The sequence below is a fragment of the Cuculus canorus genome, chromosome 1 (assembly GCF_017976375.1).
Source record: "Cuculus canorus isolate bCucCan1 chromosome 1, bCucCan1.pri, whole genome shotgun sequence".
Taxonomy (NCBI): Eukaryota; Metazoa; Chordata; class Aves; order Cuculiformes; family Cuculidae; genus Cuculus; species Cuculus canorus.
The window spans coordinates 114,314,951-114,335,557 of record NC_071401.1 but is presented as its reverse complement, the minus strand read 5'-3'; the positions used below and the strand labels follow the sequence as shown (position 1 = coordinate 114,335,557).

Genomic DNA, 20,607 nt, shown 5'->3' with positions numbered 1-20,607 from the left:
TGTTGCTTGCATAACCTGACATGCAATCAGTTGATATTTTGTATTGAGGAATGAATATGGAAATTTTTTTGTGCATGAAGGATCAAATTGCTTTTAGGAGGAATGCATAGAAATCATTTTTACTTCGACTGTTCCTGTTTTTTTTACTTTAAAATTCTGAAAGCTTCTTGTTCAACGTAAGTGTTACTTTGAAATTAATACATGCCGTTTTTAACTATGCTTCTTTCACTAATCTCAAGGTGAAGCTAAATTGTATTAATGCAATAAATGTTTTTGGAGAGAATAGTTGAAAAATCGATAGTTCATGTGCTGCTGACTGAGCACACAATTCAGTTTTTCATTCTTATACTCAGTGCTGTGAACCATTTCTGAAGTGGGAATTTAATGTGTAATAATTAACTCTGTGGCATAATCAAATTAATTAATTTGATCCAGTATTCCTAACTGCTGTCTGGGAAGATGGAAGACATATTGGGTTTTTCCTCATAGACAGTGTTGTTCCATGAGGGAGGTAAATAATGAGATATGAACAATGAACATCTGAGCAGAAAAGTTGCATCTCCTTACTTTAAGGAGGGCAAGATGTCTATGTAAAAATGATTTTTATTTTCTCCCCACGTGTCATATCCTGCTGCTGCATAGCTCAAACCTGAATGTAATGAAGCTAGTTCAAAGCCTGTGGAAAGTGCAAGACTTATTGTGGTGCCATGAGCTTGAGAATGAAAAACTCTTCTTGTAGAACATACCCATCAACTTTGCTTTCTTATAAACCCTTAACTGATTTAGCTTGCATTGACATTCTGTGCCTTTTCTGTGTCTTGTCTACTTCTTTGCTCTTTCCATTAGATCCTCCTACTACTACCACTCGACTGCCCACGGTTCCCTGGCATCCTTCGACTGATGGCATCACAGGTTTAGCAACAGAACCTAGAGTAATAGATTTCGCAACATCAACATTGCCAGCAATGCAGCAAGACACTTGGGGTACCATCATCGGTAGTGCGGTGGGTGGGGCTCTCCTCCTCATACTTGTCAGTGTTCTTGTTGGAATTATTTGCTATAGGAGAAGACGGACGTTCCGTGGTGACTACTTTGCTAAGAACTACATTCCACCATCAGATATGCAAAAAGAATCTCAAATAGATGTTCTTCAGTCAGATGATGTGGATTCTTATCCTGACAGTCTAAAAAAAGAAATAAAGCATCCAATGGACATCCTAATATCTAAAGATTATTTAGAAGACCCTGAAAAAGCAGAGTGGAACAATATAGACAATATTAACAGGTACCAGGAACGTTATGAAAGACCAATGGATTACTATGAAAGTGGAACATTGGGAATGAAGTATATGGGTGGTGAATGTTATGATGACAATGAAGAAGACTTTGTTTCTCACATAGATGGTTCAGTAATATCTCGGAGGGAGTGGTATGTGTAGTAACCACTGAAAACTAAATGTGTATCTACAGTTCATTTCATTGGCTGATCACTTTCAGATTGTTTATACTTAAGAGGAGGAATAAACTTTTTGAAACTGATTTTTTTTGAAGGTTTTTATATTGTGACTTGACAAACAGAAATATTGAATCTGGGGAAAATATATTTGAGCTGCTTTTTTCCCCAATGCTGTACTACTGTTTTAGATTTGAGGTTTAATGCAGAGTGCTTATTGGTCTGTGTTGGAGGTAAAAAAGGCGAAATTAAAGTTGCCATTCAAAAGTGTTTAACAATAAAAAGTGGCTATCTTGGCTCTAATTTAAAAATAAGTTTACCTAAGGCAGTGATCATATATAATCTTTCAGGACATATAATTCACAGATTAAAGTGAATTATTCCATTGATGGTAAACTTAATGCTTCTGTATAGCAACCACTTTACCATTTAAAATTAGTTACAGCAGAATCAAAGCTTTATTTTTACTTTTTTTCTGCACAAAAATGAATACCTCTTAGCATTTGAATGAGCCTTCTTGTAACTATGTACTTAAAAGAAGTCATTGCACTGAAACTAACTTATGAACAAAACTTTGAGGAGTAACTAAACAGGTCAGAGGCTTGTCTTTGAATAAGATGAAAAGTTATTTTTTATAGTCGCTGATTTCTAAAGCTTATGCTAGTGGGTGTATATATACAGTAAGATAATTTGTTAGGCCTGTGATTAGCAGGATGTCAAAACTCATTAAGGAATACAAGACTCCTTGCAGGTACACAGGGTACAATTTTACAGACCTGTTTCTGAGGCTTTTGGGGAATCTTGCCGTAGAATTTGAAAGCTGGAGAATTAGAGCTGGAGACTGACATAAATTTGCTTTTTTTCCCAGGTACCTATAAACACTAAGCATACTAAGATATCAAAGCATTTGCTAGAATTCTTATGAGCAGAAGTTAAAACAGCGGTTTTACGTTGCTTCTGAATCAGTTACAATGCTTGCTTTGAAGAGGGTAACTAGAATTTCAGATTATTAAAGTGGACGCTTTCATTGCTATTTCACATCGAGAAAACACTCTCTGATTAGTGCAACTACAGAATCTATGGAAAGGCTGAATTGTGCAGTCTCTGCACTGCAGTGGATTTATTTTCCCTGCAAATAACATGTACTGATTTTGCAATATGTTCTTGTTCTTTAAAATGACATTGTATGCATTATATGTAGGACATCTTGTTGGACATCTGAAGTTCTACTTTGTTTTGGGCACGTTCACCAAACTGATTCTCCTGACTACGTAGGGAGGAATGAAATAACTTTGAGTTGTAGAACAATGATAAATTCATAATTAGAGTAGTAGGTCATTTGAAGTGCCATTTTTAAGTATTTAGCTTGAAAATGAAGCTGATAAGGCTATTGGTATTTGAAACCTGAAAAGGGAAAAATGTGCTACCTTTAAAATTAAATAGGCTGTATAATTACAGCTGGTTCTTGAGCATTCATTCTGGAAGTTCTTTTCTATCTTCATGATCTTTGGTAGCTTACAGCATTTAGAGCTTCACGAATAGTTGTATTGAGCGTTGTAGACAATACACTGTGATTGCATATGACTGCATGTCTTTTTAAAAAGATTAAGACAACAGTTTTATTTGAAATTCAAATGGAAAAGCATCCCTAAAAAACTTAAGTTCATGTTTGGATTAATGGAGTATTGAAAAATGTTTTTTAACCAAAGTCTCAAACAATAGCAAATGATAGTGCGTCTCTAGTTAGAGTGCAAATACAAGGGAAGGAGTTAAATTTCTAGTAGAAGGTTCTGATCCAAATTATTTCTGGAATAAAGAGATCATACCTCTCTTCAAATAAATACTTGATATATCATCTTTAAAAGATGGTGTTACTTGGAAATAAACAACCATAAGCCTGTTTTCCACATGGGATATCTTGCTTTTGTCTCTGTGGATTTTTTTGTTTGGTTTTTTTTAAAAAGATATATATATATATATTTAATTCCTATGAAGTTAAGAAGTTGAAATGTTTTGGAGTTGAAGTTGATAATAGGGATAGGGTTTATGCGTGTTGCAATGTTTTTGTACAATATGTCTGCTGTAAAAAGAATTGATTGTAAGTACAAATGGCTGTTGTGTGAATAAAATTTTTGTTACATTCTGGAACATAGGTAGTGTTCAAAAATGCTTGACAGTTATATTCTTAAAACTGAAGATGAAAAAGCATGATAAAAACAGAGGCTAAGTAGAAGGAACTGAAGTATTTAAGCTGTTTAAGATGGTCTTCTTAACATTTCCTCTTGGAGACACTAAGCTTATGAAACAGGTCTCCACTTTATAACTTGAGAGTGATAAATATGAACAGTTTCTTTCCAAACACTGTCAACTTAAGCACAGCTGATACATTGTCTACAATTTTCATTTAAAAAAAAGTGATTTTTTTTTTCAATTGCGAGAGCTCTGCTTCATCCGTATTTCTTGGAGTGAATCAATTCCCATCTATTTCTGACCAACTGGTGGTTCGAATTCTGTGTAGCTGGCAGCTTATACCTTAGATGCTCTCTTGCTTCTTCAACTTGGTATGGTAGTCTGGGCTTCTGATCATTACTCGGATTAGATTGATAGAATTTTGGTGCGGCTGCTTTTGCCAAGCAATCAAAAAAGCAAATTAAGTGAATCCTGTGGTAATTGTGCTTCGGTTCCTGTATGTTACTGCAATTGCCAGGATATTCTTTTTTCTTCCCCCACTTGGTGTTCAGAGGTAAATGTGTGGCTCTTGTCATCTTACCCAGAATGGGGTTCGGGGGCTAAACTTTCAATGAAAGCACAGTACTTCATGATGTTTCAATATTATGGCAGAATTTACCAGAAAAACAGGGCACTGTAAAGGTACTACAGTATGAAACAGTCAAATTCTTATGATGAAATTGTAATCACAGGGCCAAAGCATCTTCATAAATTCTGGACCTAATGGTATATTTTATTTACCTGCAACTTTTTCACTGAAATAGGGTGTGCAGCATAAACAAGCGGATTAATATGCAGTGGTTAAATGAGACTTTCACTGATTCACGTGTCCAATCTTCACGAAAAAATGAGAATTATGGTTCTTTGGTATATAGACTGGTACTGACAGATAAATGGAGCTTATGGCAAGACAGATGTTTTGTGAAACGGAACAATAATCACTGAAGGTGTAGTATGTTACACTGATCTCCTGAAGTGAATTAGCTTGTTGCAAGTTGTTAATCCATGACTTTATGAATTAAGGAAGTCATAAAAATTGCTTATTTCAGTTTTGCTCGGTCTACCTCAGATGTACCTACATGAGTGATCCCAGGGAGGTATTGCTGCTAGGTCTTTGATATGCTGTGAAAGGACAGAGATCCCCTTATTAGGTTGGAAATAAGGTGTTTGGGGCAGTACCAAAATGAGACTGAGAAATAAATGTCTTTGTCCAGCTTTTCAGCATACAGGCAGAAGAGCATCAGAATTGTAAGTAATTGATAAAACAGATTTGATAGTTATTTTAGCCTTTTGACCTAGAATATGTTGCTGGAGAGGCTCCTAAAATTTCCTTGGTAAGAGATAAAATAGAACATGTTTGTGTGTGTATCAGTGTAAGTCAGAGCATTATTTCTGTATTCTACCAGTGTTTACAGCTAAAACTTTTAATGAAGCTAATATGAATTACTCCAGTTGCATGACTTATAAGCCTTTTTTGCTGATTGATATTAGATTGATGTTGAATTAAAGTATGCTAACAGGTTTCACAGCTTTGAGATATAAAACTTTTGGAAATCCTAGCATTGTGAAATTGCTGATTTTAAAAGACTGACAAGCGTATTAATTCAGTAAGAGTTGTTAAATGTCAGATTTGGCGATGCTGAAGTCAAAAGAAAATTGTGTTTTGCTTTTTTTTAAAAAAAAAAAGAACAGCTTTTCTCCCCTCTTGTTAAAAACTACGTTTATAAAAATGGCTGTTCCATGTAGCTGAAGCATGAAATCCTAGAAATAATAGATGGTCTTAGGGTTTTTTTTGATGAGTGTAAACAGAGTATTAGTGAGTTTTTTTGTTCCTTCTAGTAGTATATCTTTTTTCCCCTGCTTTTAAGTTTCCTTTCTTCCATTCTGCAGACTTCAGTGGCTTTAGAGGAAGATTTCCTTTAAAGCCACAGTTGTCTACTTCTTTGAATTAATACTTCGTTTGCTCATCTAAGTGCAAAGCATGTTCTGTAACTTCATCTTGTGTTGAAATAGAAAATAAAAGCCTGCAGCTAGTATTTATTAAAAGTAGTGAATGAAATTTTTGAAATTATGAATCATTCATGAGCTTTCTTAATTCAGACAGTTTTTTAATTGGATGACCAGAGTCAGGACTGCAAGAGTGCTAGTGCAGGACAAGGCTTTCAGTTTGGTCATGGAAGGAAAAACATTCCTCAGAGCAATGCTGACATAGCTTGTCTGAGTATTGAAAGGATGTGAGCTGCTTAAACTTGTAATCTATACTATCAATTGCAGATATGCCATTTAAGCAGACATCATCTGTTGCTGTAGCAGGGGCTGTAATTGGAGCAGTCCTTGCTCTTTTTATCATTACCATCTTTGTGACAGTGCTGCTGACCCCGAGGAAAAAAAGGCCATCCTATCTTGACAAAGTGTGAGTATGTATTGGATTTTTTTAATTGAAAGCAATGTGCAGAAAGCATTTATTCTATACAAGAATTCAAATGTCTGAGTTTCCTTAGCAGCTGTTCAGCTATCATAATTTCAGAGCTGTATTTTCAGAGTAGACAAATGTAAAATCACTTGCATTTCTGCAAAAGAAACGAGGAAGCCAAGAACGACTTCACAAGTAGTATAATTATGTCTCTTCAAAAGTTTTTTTTGAAAGAAAACTGGTCATCACTTGACCTCGTAGGTGGGGAGGTCCATCTTAACTGATGCCACAGACGACTAGTTCATCATAACTGTAGGTCTGACGTGAGCAAATTGACCATGCTCTGTAGAAGTGAAAGTCCCCTAAGATTTACCCCAAGATGTGAGCTTAGCAGTGACTGACTTGAAGTGCTTTCTGGTATGTTGACTGTTTCTTCAAGTCTCTGGCAAAGATATGCTATTTACTTTTTTAAGCATCCAATATGGTCAAACAAAAACAAGCAAACAAGCGCCTGAAAAGATTTTGTCAGTTGAGGTGGATGATATCTAGACCCTGTTTGGAACACATAAGAAGTGATGATGGCTTTGAATATCTGTAAATATAAGTCTTTTTCACATATGCCATGTACAGTTTACTCTTAAACTGAATGAGAGATGAAAATGTCTGTCATGTCTGCATAAACTTAATGAGGAGTAGAATGGGAACCTAGAACTTTTAGCATAAAATAAGTTTCAGCGTTTGAATGTCTTGAGCTAGCAGTATGAGTCAAGTGTTTTCTTACAACTGAATAATTTCTAACATGATTAGAAATACTGTTTTCTTGGTTTTTTTTCTCAAATTCTGTAGCTGAAGTGTAGTCATATGAATAGTCTTAAATATTTTAATTCCCTTATACGCATTTGCTTTCACTGAGAAAGTTACAGTAGAGAAATCTTGCATTTAATAATAGATTGTAAGGCTTTTTCACAGGCAGGCTGTGGTAGTAAATGTTATTCAAGCTGTTGTTCATTACCTAGAAATGTTAATGAGTACTAGTAGCCCCCAATCCTATGTAGATGGAGGTGGTGTATGGAGTGAGGAGCAAGTTTTGTCTACTAACACCTTATAGGATAGGCATTGCTTTTCTACAAAAAGTCTGTGGCTGAATTCTTGCCAGCAGTGAGTTTGCTGATGCATACATGGAATATTGTAATGTAAAAGCGAGTGTCCAAGTTTGAGCGTTGAATGACTTGACAGTAAAAATAAATAATATCTAACTGACCGTTCAATTGGACTTCACGAATGTGGCATGTTTTATTTCATTTCTCTTTACTACAGGATTGATCTTCCACCCACTCACAAACCAGCCTCATGTGACGAGAGAGCATTGTCTGTACCACAGAAAGAAGCTATGCTTCATGTAAGTGTTTATATATTAATTAAGGTAGGAAAAGTGCTAACTTTCCTTGCTTATGTTAATTTGGTCTGAGTTTGCTTTCATGATAATATATGGAGTTTTTCAGTTGTTGATTCACAACCGAGACTTTTTCCTATGTTTGTAGTATCTGAAATGTTTGTCCTTGGTGTTAAGTCATCCTTAAAGATCAGGAAACTGGTAGGTAGATCCTTCTTACTTCTCTAGCAGTGTTTGACAGACTCTAGTGCTCTTGAAATATAAAAGGATAGTTAAAATTCCATGGTGATTAGAAGTATATACATAGCTTTATAAAACAATCTTAACTGCCGTTCTTGGCTACAGCATGGCTTTGCACTAGATTGGGCTGCTCATGAAACTCCAGGTGAGTTCAGAAAGCCGCTTTTGTACGAGGCAGCACAGAGGCGACCTGCTTATAGGAGACAGCTTCGGTTAACGGCTGTGATTACACTTCATGTAATAAACCAGCCTGTTCATGAACATTATAGATCCTGACTGTAGCCCCTAAAGCGTGATGGTTTTTGTATATATACTAAGTCATTCAGCCTCATCTTTAGATTTTGGCTTACACTGAAGGGTACCTGTCAGTATTAGTGAGAGTTAGATGGTAATTGTTCTTAAGGCTTTTTTGTTGTTGTTGTTGCATCTTCAGTACTTTGTATAAATACTGAGATTCTGATCTCTGATGTGCTGAATTATAAGTTGGGTAACTTAGGCAATCGTTTGTAACAAATACTGTTTTTCCTGTACTCTGGTGTACTTTCGCAGTTCTAAGGACCTATAAAATCCTTTTTTTTTTTTTTTTTTCTGATAGAGGGATGCCCTAGGAAAAAATATTCACTCATCTTCAAAGACAATTCTGATGAAGTAACTTTGAAACTACGCTTCTAGGTTTTCTTCATGTGATTGCTGGTTACTGAAGCTCTCCAAATATGCTTCTGATAAAAGCTTTCCTTTTTATCATGGGAGCAATACATGGAAATAATATTGCATATTAAAAGTATTACTCTGAGTAATATTTGCTAATATACTACGCTAGTATTGTTGCTGAATGAAGTGAGAAACTTGATGATTATAACAGTATGAAGATACTGCACTTTTTGCCAACTTTAGTGTTTGATATGTTTTTCTCTTCTGATCTTGAAGGTGGTATAACACCTTCGATGACACAAAAGAAACAATGCTTTTCTGGGCTAACAGTGTGGTAACGCTTTGTCATTACAATACTCAACAAGTGCAATATTGATGAATCATGCTTCTGCTAATACATTCCTATGCTTGATGTGTTATGGTAAAAGACTCTTAGAGAATCAGAAGATCTGGACTGTTGTTATTTATGCGTCTGTGCTGCTAGATGGCAAAATGACAAGAAAAGGAAATGCAATTATTTATCCTTTCATAGGATAAATAAAGTATACATAAAGTGTATAACTTACTGGTTTCCTCTGAACTCTGCTGTCTTTGATTTCTTTCTGGTTTTGCTTGCTGTGGCTTCTGAGAGTGACTATTTCATAACTAAGAAAAGCTGAAGTTGACTGTAGGCTTCAAACATAACAAAATGTTTTATTGAAATGTTTTGTAAATATAGACCTTAAGAAGATGAAATCAAATACTCATTTCCCTCAAGCTGGATAAATGCAGTTTAAGTTACTCTGGGAAACAGAGGAGAGAAATATAGTTCTTTTTCAGGCTAGATGTTAACTGTGCCCTATGTAAAAATGATGGATGTTGGCGTAACACTCAGTATACCTGTTCTTTTTTGTGGAACTCCTAAACTGAAAAGAATTGAAGCTGGAGGCTGTTTTCCTTTAGCTGATACTACCTATAATCAATGTGTACTCGGTTATGCCTGAGGCAAAAGCTTCTGCTTTATCTGATAGAAATAAGTGTCAAAATACTAACTGTAGCCAAGACATGGTTGGTTGCATTGTTTTGGTGTAATAAGTCAACACTTGAATAGCTGTAAAGAGGTAAAAGAAGCAAGTTAGCAGTTTATCGCTGTCTTATCCTGTTTGACTGAAAGTCTGTACTAGCAATTTAATTTATATTCCAAAAGCTTTTGAACTGCATTGTCTAGTTGTGAGAAGCATGCTAGATAGTTCAGACATGAGCTTCTGGTTTCACTGGAAAGAGCTGCAGGTGAAGTGTGACTGAATTTTAAGCAGTGATAGGTGATCAAATTCCATCGGAGTGGAAGTGATAAGACTGCGTGAAGGTGCAAAGTAAAGTTAAAGGAGAATGATCCTAAAGGTATGTTCTGCATACTCACAGTAACTGAGGAGTGAAGGTAAATTGATTTCCCTATACTCTGATTCTGCTAACTTATGTTACATGCAGGTTTTTCAATTGTTTGTACAGTTATAGTTCAAATCATGCACAGTAGCCTTTTTGGGGTCTTGCAGTCTTCCAGATACAACTGAACAAGCTGAAAATCTTGTGTTTGTGTCCCAGTAGTCAATGTTTAACTAGACTTTACGCATATCTGAGTTAGATGGTTGTTGGTATTTACAATGGAGGATGTTGTAGCCATTTGATAATACTGGATAGCCTATGTCTTTCATAGTTACTCCTTCAGACTTGGAAGCTTTAATTATATTTTAAGTATTTATTAGCATTTACATGCTCATGTTTAATAATAAGTTACATATATGTAAAAGTGCTATGTAATTGAGTATTTATAATAATTTTTCTGTACTGCTGTTTGCAGATACCAATTTGTGTGTGAATCACTAAAGAATTGAAGCAGTTCACTTATGGCTTTAAAAGAGTAGGGAGAAGTCCAAAACATAGGAATAGGAAGTGGAACGGAGAATAAATGACAGTGTAAACAGCTTTATTTACTGTAAAGACTGTGGGTTTATCAGCTTTTTCAGCAACAAAGCTAATGCTTCTCTCTGGGTAATTTCTTTAATAATCGTTTGTCATGGAAATGCTATTGTTACTTGAGACTGTTTTTTGCATGTAGTGTCAGAGCAGTGAGCAACCTGAAAGTGATGTCCTTGGGGAGAGAGGGATCTCTGCTTGGCATCTGAGTTTTGAGGTGGATCAAGAGGAAGTTGTGCAATGGAACCATTACTCTGTTCCATAATATTTATGAAAAGGGTGGGAGAGGGGGCACTAATTGGGGCAATCCTTGGAGTCACTATTTTCACTATATTTCAAAACGTATCTTTAAGAAGCAAAACTACTTCACTTGCCTAGAAACACCAAGATGGACAGTCTTTGACATCATGAAAAATTTGAAGTTACATCTAGCTTGACAGATTCTTCTGAAGGAAAGCGGAGAACAATGTTTTGTATAATTCAATGCATGAATGTTCAGAGTTCTTCAGAAATTAATAGGGCTTTTCTGTAGCAGGAGGAATAAAAGCAGAGAAGGAAAATACGGCTTAGTAGGTAATTCTAACTGCGAGAATACTGACTTAAGACTTGCAGTTTTTAAGAATACTTCACATATTTAACTAAACAACCTTGTCAAATGTTAAAGCTCGAATGGTAATATTGGTATTTGAATTTGACACAGGAAAGAAGACAGTGAAATTGTATTAGCACAGTTAAAAACATATTACACCATTTACTGAATGATGATATTTCTGGATCAAATTTGGAAAGATCATCCACAGTACTGTTAAACCTAGCACAATATTGATTCATTTATAGGTTATGGCTCTCTTGCATTCTTGTTCTTTTCCTAATGGTTCCCATACAGATGGGAACATTTCTTCCATGGTGAAAAAGAAAGCATTATTGTTATAACTTGCCTCAGATTAAGGAAGTGTTTAGGCAAAGATTGACAAGACAAGATTGAATGGAAGGAAGCGCAAAATGTAGAGTGGTAAACTCATCTATATTGATAAAAGATCTTACAACTGGGGAAGAAAAACACATTAACCAGATTTTAAAGGACTGTTTGAGAAGGAACATATTTAGAGTAAAACTTGATGCTTTTGTGAAACTCTGCAAAATGTAAAGGTAAGACAATGCAAGCTATTGTAAGTATCAAAGTACTAACCCCTAGATCTGCTGTGTCCTGCATAGAAACGCTGTAGCTTAGCACCAGTTTTCTTTGATAGAACCTGATGATTTTGGTTCTGTCACTTGGCACGTGGTAGTAAAAGGTTCAACTCCTTTCTCTAGAAAAGGTGTAGTGTTTTCATGCTATATGAGATGATTTCCTTTGTCTCTGGTTTTAATTGAATAAATGACCCACTGGAATATTTTGCCCACAGAACACCAGCCTTTGGCGGTGATATTGGGGTTCTTGTTCCCCATGTGCATGTTGCCATGTTGTATGGTGGATTCATGCTCTTAGCTCAGGTATGAAAGAGCAATGTGGTAAATTGCACGTTCACAAAGATGGTCTGCGGTTTGTGTTCTAGGACTTAAGAAGCCAAAGCAATATGACTTTAAGGGTGAGAGTCGAGGGGAACACTTGTAAATGGCATTACAAGACAGAAAATATGACAAAGCAAAGTTGGAAGAATAGGCCTGTGAAGATGGTGGAAAAAACGTTGGAGGAGTGGAGAAAGCAGAAAAGATCTTTTTTTAGCTTGCTTCACAACACATTTGCAGACCATGTTAAAAATTATTAAATAACTCGAAATTGCTTCAGAGCGTGCACTAAATAATACAAATAGAAAAGTCAAAAGTTAAGGGAAAGGAGGAGCATCACTGAAGGTAAGAACAGATGTATGACCACTGCAAATGTTTCCTGCCTTGAGTACTTGCTGGGTGATGGGGGTGTTTTTACTGTGAGACCAGCAACTTTTTGTGTTGCTACCACTCTGAGGCTGTTGTGAAAAGCAGGAATTACAAAACAAATACGGAGTTGTACAAAAGCTGTTGCTTTAGCCTATTTTGCCCCTATGTTATTAGCCAAGTGCGGTGCAAAGGGAAGACCTTGATTAGGAGTGATGACACTGTAGTGTAAGCTGCATCCTAAATTGTATTTCTCAGGTAGCATTGCTTGATATGATTTAAAATGGCTGTTCTTTGACTGAAGTAGTTGGTGATTAACTGCATCTTTTGAAACTAGCTCACTTCAGTAACATTTATTCCATCGTAATGATAACAAAATAAATTTTTGAAAAGAAGGAGGTTTTGAATCTACTGTGTTAAGTAACTCAAGCTGTGGTCAATATATTTTATAGCTCTAATTTAAAAATTGTGGTGTTGGTAAGTTTTTTTAAAGTAAACTAATGCTTAAGTAAGAATTGCTGTTGGAAGTCAAAAATTTGTTCAAAACTTCAACTAATACTTCTGAAATGGAATGTCATGTATCACCAGTATGGTTCTGTAGCTCTCAAAGCCACTTGAAATATGAAGGGATAAGAGCAGACTGGTGAAATCGGGCAGATAGTTGATTTCTTAACACATACTTCATAGCAGTATATTTTTTTCTTTTTTTAAACTAAAGTTAAAAGGCAAAAAAAAAAAAATGTGCAATATTTAGATACTCTCCACCACTTCACATGGTTTAAAACCATAGGTGCCTAACAAATAACTGAGTTCCTTGCTCTTGTAAATAACGTGTGCAAGTCTGCTTTTTAACATATGCTGTGTAATCAGTAGATAGAGCCCAGGAAAAGGGCAAGGAAAATATTTCTTTATTGTGTTTATCAGCATACACAAAGTTATAAGTTTTGTTTTAATGGCTTTGTAAATGAGCTGATGGAATTTTAGTTTAGCTGTTTGGTCTGTTTGGATGGTTCTTGTATTGTCCTCTTGAGGAATACAGTGCTCTGGGCTTGTTGTGTGCTTTGATTGGCTATTCAGAGAAAAATCAGAGAGGCAGTTCCAGGGCTGGGCCCTTTTGCTTAGTCCAAATTCTAACACATTTTGCATGTTTAAGATGTGTATATAAGATCAGTGCTGTAACTATTAATTACTTGGAAGTATTTGGAAGCTTCATGTATGCAGTCAGGTGTTGAACATAATGAGCTTTTTGAATTGAGTAGTGACATAGCTTGTTTGTGTTCTGTTCTGATATGAGCCCTGTTACAGAAATGAACTTTTTGAAATGTGATGTTCTTTGCTAGCGTCCATCAATGATTTTGTTTCATGCTGTTGCTCTTAATGCAGTGCAATTGCCCTGTCTTTTTTTGAGACAATTATAGGCACCATATGTTCATCCACTCTGTTTTCCATTTTGTCATATGATCTTAACAGCTGTTAAGACTGTATTCTGCTCATCCACGTTTCACCTTTCAAGTTGGCACTTTGATATCTCTTAGACTAGTGACTATATAATCTCAAGGTACAGGTTTGTTCCTTGAGGCTATACTCTGAGGCTGTCCTCTCCAGCTGCTGGGATGTTATGGTGGTTTGTTGTCTGCTTGGTCACCTTGAGGTTGCTAATGGCAAAGCAAAGGTAAAGCTGTGAAGTTGGCTAATGACAAGACTATAGTTAAAACAAGCAGTATTAAGCTGCAGAGTTTTCTGTTTTCCAAGTAGATCTGATAACTACTCATTGAAGGCTCCCTGTACCCAACCCAGATATATTTAGTTGTATGTTATTATGAAGAAAACTCCTTTTAGTTATCTTCTTTACATAACATAGACAGGAATTACTTGCTTTCCAGAAGTCTTGCTATCTTCTCCAAACCAATCCCGGAGTTTAGTAGAGGATTCATTCTTCCTTTAGAAAGATGACTGAGGGAGGGGAATTTTTTGGAGTTCTTGTTATTTATAGGGTAAGCTTTAAGTTGAGAGGGAAACAAGTTTTTAATTGAGAAATGCTGCTAGTGAATCATGAGTCAAGCAGCAAAAGTTTGAGGATCCTGCTAGGGAGAGACCTTAGCAAAATCTAGATGCTTCTTTCCTCCCATTGAATCAGCATGGTGTATTGCTCAGATAAACATCTATGCCTGTTGTCAAGCAGCGGCTGAATTTAGCACCACTGGTGCCTTCTGAGATTGGACCGAATGTACTCTTAAACACTGAAAATATCAGAGGTATGCAGGACATTGTTTATCATGATTGGTATATGAGTAATGACCAAAGGAAACAATTTGCCATTCTGAAAGAAATATTTGAGGACGTGATGCTCTTCCTACCAAATAAAGGACCATTTTTAAGAATATAAATCTACTTTTGAGTAGTATTTCCAAATGGCGTTAGGCAAGGTGTAAGCATGGATGATTCTACTTCAACCAAACATCTGTAAACTCTGGTAGAAGTTCATTTTTTTGCTGTATTTTTCTAGCTTTCAAAAGCACAGTAAGTATGCTTATTTACATGGCAATAGTGCTGGCTTTGTAACAACATTTGTCAATAAATGTTACTTCCTCTGTTCATGCATGCTAACTACACATTAAGTATAGATAAGCTGCACATAGCTCACTTTTCTTAAGTGTGTGGAATGAACGAGGTTGCCGTCTGGTATTATTTCTTAACCAGCAAAGCTGAAGTCTTTTATGCTGAAGAATTTTATGAAGCATTTGTGGGTTGATTATGGATTTGGTTGCCATTAATATATAAGGCTTATACTAAATAAGCCACACCTATGTTCTCAATATTAGGAGTACTAATAATGGCCATCTGTTCCAGAAGTTATATAGTTACAAGAAAGAGAAGATTTCTATGATACTATTTTCTATCTAGAAGTTTTGTCTTCATTCTTTAACGTGTATATATTCTAATGGACAGGATTGGCATCCGTATTGTGTACATCTTTTATGTACTTGTAATTTTATTACATTTGCCTTTTCAAATGGAGAGCTAAAACAAGCACTTCTGCCAGGTCAAAGCATAGTCGTGGTCATGCGGTTGGGGGTGTCGGTGTTTGCTATGCGTGTTCAAGCTCAATGCACTAGCTCATAAAGCCATCACAGAACTCTAGTACATATGGGAACAGTTTTCTTACAAAATTTAAGATGTATAGGTAGGGCAATGACCATTTGCTCCCTGAGACTCTGGTTTTATTATGGAGTCTCTTTGAGACTTTACTGAAGAGTTATGGGATAGAAACACCTCTCCAACACACTAGATCACTGTCATCTTTAAGACTTTTTTTTGTACTGTAATGGCTATGTGGCAGTAATGAGTTTTGAAGCTTAGTGTTAAGCAGACCGTAAAACTATTGGTCTTGGTAGTGGGGTTTTTCTTTAGGAACCAACAAAGAGTAAATAACTGCAGAATGAAGTAATTTTCTAAGGCTGCTTTTGTAAGCAGGAGAGGGAGTTGGGTAGTAGGACCCAGCTGGATGGTAAGTTGAGTATTATTCCTATTGAAGCATAGCAAATGTTCCAAAGGACTGATTGGCTTAATGAATCAAGCAGTGGACTCCTATTTGATTTGCAGAAGAACTTATTGCTGTACATGGCTGTTTTTAATAGCCAGCCATGCTGAACAGTAAGAGCAGACCTTGAGTTGACATTGAAGTATAGTGTTCATGTGATGCATGTTTGGGAGGACTTTGTTCTTAGCTCTTGTTCTGTCCTGTACATAGGATGCTAATTAGTTCCTTATGCTCATTTGTCAGGTCCTGCTAGACTTCTGAAATAGTGTTTTGGAGACATATACTTGGAGGAACAGGTTTTAGGCCTCTCAGAATAAGTTAGTGATGAAACATCTAGCCAGTGTGGACTGTCAGTTGGAAAATCAGTTAGCAAAAAAATTTGGAGGGAAGTTGTAAGTATATCTATGCTGCTCTAATTCATAAGGGAAAAATAAAATCAGTTTAACCGCACTTAGAAGGATTTTCTTGTATTTGTTTTGTGTAATGTCATTAGAAGCTTTTCATTTTTCAGTCAGAAGTACTTTGCTTAATTATATCAAATTAAGAAACAAACGTACTCCCACTCTCAGTAGTGCACAAGTACATTCTTTATCAGTTAAATGTTTCTGTACAAAATCTGATTTATTCATAAGATGCTTGTGAAGACTTTATACCTCATAACTGATTTTGGATTTTACTTCCGTTTTAACCAGTGGCTTATCTAGAATCCATGTAATGTTAAAATAAAGCTTTTTGATCATAAGCATGCATATGCTTAGATTAAAGAAGTCAAAATTGATTGTGTAAATAACACTTCATAAGTTGACAATAGCATCTTTTTCCTGCCAAAGATTAGCTCATAAGAAGTATTCTAAATGGCAGTCAGTTAAAACACTTCACAAGGCAGTGTTTCATGATAGCTAGTGTTTTAGTATAAGCCAAACCTGTTTTGCAGTGTTGAATTTTGACTTGTTTCCACTGTAACGTTTATTCTTTCAGAAAGAACATTTCGCTTTACAAAGCCAGTACAGAGAGAAAGATGTTGGAATCCTACCGCACATGGTAAATAATGAGACTTCTTGAATTGCTGATTGAATGAATCTTTGATTTCATCTTGTTCTTTAAAATAAGATAAGGATATTTTTCATGAGGGAGAAAAGATTTTACCCATCCTAGTCAATAACTGCTGGATCTGTGGCTTTGGTATCCATGGAGTAGAAAGTGTCAGTATCATTTTAATATCCTATATTTCTTAGTTTTGCTGACTAACATGCATACATAAACACTAGAGCTTTGAAGTTTTAGTTGAACAGAAGCACAGGAGTGCTGACAGACGTTTTCATAGTAGATGATTTGCCTTCTAGATTCCTTGAGCCTTAAGATCTAACTTCTTTGAAACTAAAGTTTGAATTTGAGTAGTTACTAATACTTCTGTCATGTCTGTTAGTGATTGGATTTTTTTAAGTTTGTGTTTCTTGATTCACAGGACTATGGAAATGATTCACGTTTTAGTTTGCTTTAAGCTTTAACAGGAATAGGAATTGCAGGTTCTGTACAGGTACTACGGAACTGATTATTTCTTGTGTGTGTTTAGCAAGCTGTGAATGGAAGGCATCTTTCTTGTGAAGCTGAAGAGCCACAGGAGCAAGATGGTCTTCAGCATATGTATCCTGTTTATCAGCGAACATACTACAAAAATTGGAGCAGCAGATACCCACAAAACTCAGGACCTGGAACAGTCTACATCAATCCAAGGGAACATTATGTATGATTCTGTACCCAGATGCCTTTAACTTTTAAGATATGAGCATTTTAATATCTGTTGACTGTATGACCAATATGTCTTGTTGGCTCTCATCTCTAAAATATTGAGTCTTTTTTTCCTGTGGGAGGTAATTGCATGGAGAATTTTATATAGGTAAACCCCATGGCATATAAGGCTTAACTTAATTCTAGCTTTTGGTATGTATTTGGTTTTGTAGTTATATCAACCTGCCAAGAGAGGAGAGCCATTTTAACTTTATTAACCTTCACAGAAGTGAGATATATAAAAAAGATGAATTGGTTGACACATGCCAAAATGTAATTAAGCTATTTCCCTGGTTATTTCTGGGAGTATTCTCTTCCTGAATGGATATTTTACAGTAGACTTAACTATGTAAAAGTGAGCAAATATGAGCAAGACAGCCGAATCCCTGGTAACATAAGCAGTCCTGGGCTGAGAGAAGTTATTTTGCATCTTAGAAGATTTGGGATAATTATCATTTTGACTGGCCTTGGCTATTGATTTTTCAACTAGCTCTACCTCTCCCAGTCAAATGAGCAACTAGGCTACCTCTCAAACTTGCTGTTTTTATAAAATCTGTTGTGTGTCTTCCCACCTTGTAACAAGTGAAGCAATTTCCTTACATCAGAAACTTTTTGGTTTATATTTGTTCTGGCTACCAGCTGACTGTTTCACAGTAGGTCTATATGGAACTTAGCTGCAGAAAGTAGATGACTAAAGAGACAAAACTTCCTGGAAGTGTCTGTGTAGCGGCATCTTTCCTACAGATTGCTATTTAGCTACTTTTCCAAGTATGGTTCCCATGTTAAGTATTATATCGTTTGTCTTGCTTAGTAATAAATAAATTTGAAGTTCTTTGGTTTCTTCCGAGCTTCCAGTAAAACTGCCTATGGTGTTTCCTTAAGCTTTAGCAAGAAAAGGAAAGCCTCAGTAGACTTCAAATAGTATTTTACAGAGCTGTCCTTTAGTCTTAATTACTATTGTCCTCTGATCTTAACTGGAAAATGTCCTGATTTTTACCAGCGCTCACAATATTCCACATGAAGTTTGATGTGTGGGGTAGTGGTTGAAATGCATACTCTGGATCTTTTTAGAAGAGTAAGTGTTTTTCCTGGATTAAAAAAATGTCTAGCAAGTAAAAAAAAAAAATGTATATAATGTATCAGTGGTGAAATGAGCTCACAGGACAATCTTAAAATGTTTTAAGACAGCAGGAAATAAAACACTGACTAAAATTTGCTGGAGGAATATAACTTGTGTTCTCTACACGTAAGTACAGAATAGTGTTTTTTCAGTCAGATGACCTTAAAACAAAATATTGAGAGGAATGGCTTTGTCATACTAAACTAATCATGCAGAATTAAACGTTACTTCTGCAGTATTAGTGTTTTTCTTTGCAGATATGTGGATTTTTTAGACAGAGAAGAGTCGTACCTGTAGAAGCACTGGAATTGAAAGCTAGTATAGTTACAGCTACTGCAGGTAGGTTGCTATTATAACACCTACTCTCATCTCTATCAGAGTAAATGAGATCCCTATCTATAATAGGGCTAGGTAAATATTTCTAGTTTGTTACAGGTAGCAGCTAGAAGACTGTGGCCTAGGTGCTTGGGTTCTGGACACTGTACAAGCAGACATTAACTGTTCTTTTGCTGAGCAACTTTATTATACGATGTGGATGAAGTTGACAACTGAAGGAATGGCAAAGAGAAAGGTTGGAGAGAGCCTATTTCTCAGGAGCTTCTTTGAACTACTCTGTTTGCATTTCTTTTAGGGACTGAGCACATTCATGTAAACTGAGCAATGCTGCTTTCAATTTTAAAGCTTCTTGCTGTATTTGAGACCTAAAAAAGGACTCGTATGCCCCAAAAATGTTTTCTGATAATATCAGCTTAAGCAGCTACCTCTTTCCACAAGTGTTGCCTTACGTATCATTACATTACTGCAGGTCCAAAAAACGTTTGCTGGTAGAACATGAAAAGAAAATGTCTTGGCCAAATGTTAAAGCAAGGAGAATGACAGAGTGCTTAGGATAATTTGATTGATATCACCGAGCAAAATTTCATACAAAAAATTATTTGGTTATACATTATAGAGTGGTTCAAAACAGTGTTATTTTGAATTAGTGCTTCCACTACATTAATTAGGACAAGATGATATTGAGCAGGTGATAATTTCAGTTCCTGGTATGTTGGCAGATGATATAAAAACAATTATTTGGGGTTCAAACCTCTTCTACTTCTTATTTGCAGATATGTTTTTGTTTGAAGAATTGAAGCTTTGGGGGAAGGAGGGAGGAAGGAAGAATGCAATCAACGAAGCTATAATTGCTTTTTTTGAATTTGTAAAAATAGCTTAAAGAAAAATGTAGTCCAACTATGGAAAGCTTGAATTGCGAGCGATCCATCAGCACTTAGTTTGCCCTGGAATCATTAGGGAACTATGTTATCGTGGTTATTAACTGTGAGAAATGGATTTTTTTGTAATCTGTTCAGGGACATTTACAGTGTTAGGTTTTTTACATGTTACTTGTAATATAAGCATGGCTGGACTTTGGGGGAAGGGTTTTGGCACAGAGTCCTCTAAAGAGAACAGGAAAACGTCTGCTGATTAGGATTTCCCACAGAAATGAGTGCAGGTATAGAAGTAAGTTTGCTTTTTTAAGATGTAGAAAATGGCTTTTTATTTTTGTACATCTTGAAATGTTTGTATGTGTATATTGATTTGAATAAAAACAATCAAAGTAGAAACTTTATATGTTCTTTAGATTTATTATTGCACAAGCAGTGGAAAATGCGTCCACTTTATTGATGACATGTTTCCTCCTCTCTGGCTGTATGTGCAGGGCATGTGTTTTTTTCCTAACAGCAGGAGTTTGAATGAAATTTTTTTGAACCAAGATGAGTGGTGTTGGATGCTAGAATGAGATGTCCTTTCAACATTTATTCAGGCCGGAGTGGAGGAGAAGAGTAGTAATTCGTGTCTCTAACTTTGATAAATATAAATTGCCCTCTACTCAAGTATGTTTAAATTCTACAGCTTAATCTATAGAAAATATGGATGTTTTTATTACATCCAAAATGTTTGTGGATGT

At 35.8% G+C, this 20,607-nt stretch overlaps 1 protein-coding gene across 7 annotated transcripts in view; it reads left to right on the top strand.

Moving 5' to 3' along the window:
* NECTIN3 (nectin cell adhesion molecule 3) overlaps positions 1-20,607 on the top strand; it is a 137,542-nt gene that overhangs the window by 46,471 nt on the left and 70,464 nt on the right. For 5 of the 7 annotated variants that reach the window (XR_008448867.1, XR_008448864.1, XR_008448865.1 and 2 more), the window contains exons 6-7: positions 5,957-6,095; positions 7,413-7,494. Coding sequence is in view for 4 of the 7 variants with exons in the window: in XM_054060682.1 (XP_053916657.1) it covers positions 5,957-6,095; positions 7,413-7,494 (221 nt within the window). In the remaining 3 variants the exon portion in view is untranslated. The other 2 variants (XM_054060653.1, XM_054060663.1) reach the window with 2 other exon arrangements.